The sequence below is a fragment of the Gossypium raimondii genome, chromosome 11 (genome assembly GCF_025698545.1).
Source record: "Gossypium raimondii isolate GPD5lz chromosome 11, ASM2569854v1, whole genome shotgun sequence".
NCBI lineage: Eukaryota > Viridiplantae > Streptophyta > Magnoliopsida > Malvales > Malvaceae > Gossypium > Gossypium raimondii.
This window is the reverse complement of record NC_068575.1, coordinates 60247573-60251142: the sequence shown is the minus strand read 5'-3', so window position 1 is coordinate 60251142 and position 3570 is coordinate 60247573. Positions and strand designations below refer to the sequence as shown.

At 35.8% G+C, this 3570-nt stretch overlaps 1 protein-coding gene across 1 annotated transcript; it reads right to left on the bottom strand.

Moving 5' to 3' along the window:
- Positions 1-200: 200 nt before the first annotated feature.
- On the bottom strand, positions 201-2046 carry LOC105802102 (cytochrome P450 94B3). Its single transcript, XM_012633556.2, has one exon. The coding sequence runs from the start codon at positions 2008-2010 to the stop codon at positions 463-465; it is 1548 nt and encodes a 515-aa protein (XP_012489010.1). The 5' UTR covers positions 2011-2046; the 3' UTR covers positions 201-462.
- Positions 2047-3570: the final 1524 nt, after the last annotated feature.

Sequence of the window (3570 nt, the reverse complement as noted above, 5' to 3'; positions counted from 1 at the left end):
AGAAGAGAATGAAAATAAAACAAGAAAGAAAGTTAAAAAACATTAAAAATTAAATTGCTCAAAATGAAAAATATAGAAATCAATTGTAGAATTTAATTTAAAATTTTCATTTGAAATGATTATTTAAAAGTGTCATGTCAACTTACCATTAATAGCAACTAAAATGTTACAACACGATAATAAATGACTAAAACATAAAGTAACTAAAACAAAAGTAATAGTTTAGGTTGTTTTATAATAATTTTCTAAACTAGGGATTGCTTTCTCTAAGCAGTACTCGATAAGCTTTCACTAGTAAGTTGTATGGAAAGGTTGAAATTAATAAATATTTTTATAGTAATTGCTTTATAAAATATATTTAATTATTCAGTACCCAATCTGAGTTGGTCCAACTGGATTGAGGTTTTACAATGGTACAAGTCGTCATATTCCATTGATCTAAAGTTGGAGGCAATTGTCTCACTATTTCAGCTCCCTTCTCTTCACCAAGACATTCAAACCACCAGCCATATGGCCGGTCAATAGAGGAACAAAAACCGGTTGCTCCCGGTTCACCGGTCTGATCTCGAATTTCTTCAGTATCGAAGCCACCACATACTTCATCTGAATAAACGCCATTTCTTTCCCAAGGCAAACTCTTGGACCGGCTTGAAAAACGGGGAACTTGAAAGGGCTGACAGGCTTTAGCAACCCATTCTCTGCACCCGGTTCTTGGAACCACCGGTCCGGTTCGAACTCGAACCAATCCTTTCCCCACAACGCCTCCATCCTCCCCATCCCGTAAGGGAAATACGTTACTCTATCTCCTTTCCCGACGAAAGTCCCATCGGGTAAAACGTCATCGTCTAAGGCGTGTTTTGAGTCCCATGCCACCGGAGGGTAAAGCCTCATTGACTCACAAATGCAGGCTTTCACGAAATTCATTTCCTTTAACGTTTCGAAATCCAGTCCATTTCCGCCATTACCGAGCATCGATTCCACTTCTTTCACCATCATTTTCTCCGCATTTTCATGCTTCGAAAGCAGCCAAAACAGCCACGTCATGGCGGAGGAGGTGGTGTCTCTTCCAGCCATTATGAAGCTAATCACCATATCTCTCACGACACCACCGTCGTGTCCAGCTGATAACAGCCTCGACAGTAAGTCTTCGCCACCTCTGGCGGCGGCGCTTTTGGCCTTCGCTTCTTCGAGAGCCTTCTTTTTGTTCCGAATGATCTCCAATACGCAGCCGTGAACGAGATCGATAGCTTCCTTGAGTTTCTTTTCCGACCCGACGTTAAGGGCTCTCTTTAGTTTCCACACCACGATCATGGGCGCCATTCCCCGCATGGCGGATATCTCCGATGCGGTATCGAACGCTTTAACGAGCGGCGGCACTGGTTTCGAAAGATCCAAGCAAAAAGGGTCGTAACCCAATGATACTTTACACACGGTGTCGAATGCTAATCTTCTTAACACGTCTTGCAAATCAAGGACTTCCTCGGCCTCCATCGCCGCTTCAAGCAACGGTACCAGCCGATCATCCACCACTTCTTGGAGGGTTTTCACCACGAATTCTCTCAATGACTTTGTACTAAACTCATGGCTGGCGAGCTTCCGTTGAGTACTCCACAGCTCCCCATCAACGTTAAATATCCCACAACCGAGAAGATCGCCCAGGATTTCAGTGAAAGGCCTGCCTTTAGGGAAATTATTGAAGTTGGTCTTAAGTATATACTCGATATTAGCAGGATTCGCAGTGACGACCGTACGACGTGCACCGAGACGGCTCACCACGATGGTCTGGCAAGGCGACTCCGACAAAAGATCAGTGTACCAATCCAAGAGACGGCTGCGATTCTTGTAAAAAGAGATGAGACAGCCAAGAAACGGATACGAAGGCTGCCCATTGGAAGCCGAAAACGTTTTCTTGGCCGAAAAAGAGTGTATAAATTCGTGCATGAAAGATGAAACGACACTAGAGAATATGAAAAACCCAAATAAAAAACCCAAGAAGAAAGAGGTAACCATTCTTGCAGATACAACACAAGAAGAGCGATTAGGGTTGTTTTGGGGGCACGTAATGAAGATGAAGAGAATGGGTTATTTATATAGAGGGTGAAAAACCGACCAATAAAGCTAATGTCAGTTGATTGAGTAAGAATACGGCTTGAAAGTAGAAAGAGACAAATAATATTGGTCTTGTCAAAATGGTTTCTTTTGGAAGTCGGCCAATTCCTTATTACATCAAAGAAAACATGCATGTTTTGAACTGAAACATCGTTTTGAATTGAAATAAATTGGAATTATTTGAATTTGTATTTTTTTAATATAAATTAGATACAGAAATAAATTTAGTTTTTAATATTTATTTTATTTGTTATTTAATTTTAAATTTTTTACGGATTACATTGGTTCTCAATATTTAAATTTTGGTAATTTTTTTAAAACTAATTAAATTGTTAAAATTTTAATTGCATTAACATTGTAATTTATGACGCTAATAAAATTTTTAAATTTTAAATACTTTTTGAAAAGAAATTTTGAATTTCTAAAATAACTTTATATATTTTTAATTTTTATGAAGTATTGACGAATTGATACGTAGGCTACCAAGTGATGAAAAAGAATTAGGATCAAAGTGATAATGGGTAAGCATTAAAGAGCTAAATTTCTTATTATGCCAAAATTTAATGGTTAGGTTAGTTTTTGTTTAAGAAAAACAAATTGATTGAATTTTAAAGGTTTAAGGACCAGATTAATTTAAAAAATTAAAACCAAAGTGATAAAAGAGATAGATGTTAAAAACTAAAATTTTCATTAAACCACTTAGCAAAAGAAGTCATACTCTTGCAAATGCTATAATTTGAAAAGCAAACTCGAATAATGTTGGGGTGATCACTCCGTGGGCCCTCAAATGAGATATTGTTTCGAGATGTTTATGTTTGATTTAGCTCCAAGTTTTGTCTCCTATTCCAAAGAGAATTCAAAAGATTCATAGAGTTTGGTGAGAGCGCCTAATATAGCCAATAGTTTCCATTAAGGGTCTAAAATCAACTTCGCTCACCAAATGTCATATTTAGTTTAATAAAATAAACTAATTAATTGAATATTTAGATTTTTTCTAACTTTTTTTAAAAAACAATTTATGTATTAGTGAAGTAGAAACAATGTCCGAATGTCATATATTTATAGTATTCCTTTCGAGAGATATAAAAAAATTAAAATTCAAAACAACTTAAAAAGCCAACAAAAAAATATTAAAAAGGTGAAAAATTTTGGGAATTCTAAAAATGTAGTAACAGCTTTAGCTTTGATCACAATGGAAGGGAAAAAGATGAAAAACATCACGTTTTAGACATGATCTATCCCCAAACGCATTGATGTCGACCAAGCAATCCCTTACTAACTAAAAGTTCTTTCAACTTTTTCATTTTTTGTCTTTTTTTAGACATGACAATCTTGAATTGATGTGTATCTTTTTTTCTGTTTTCTAATATATTTATATATATTAACTTTTTTTCCCATCTGACTCAAAAGAATTGATTTTTTATAAAAAATATCTAACTCAAAACTTATGTATGTAAATGA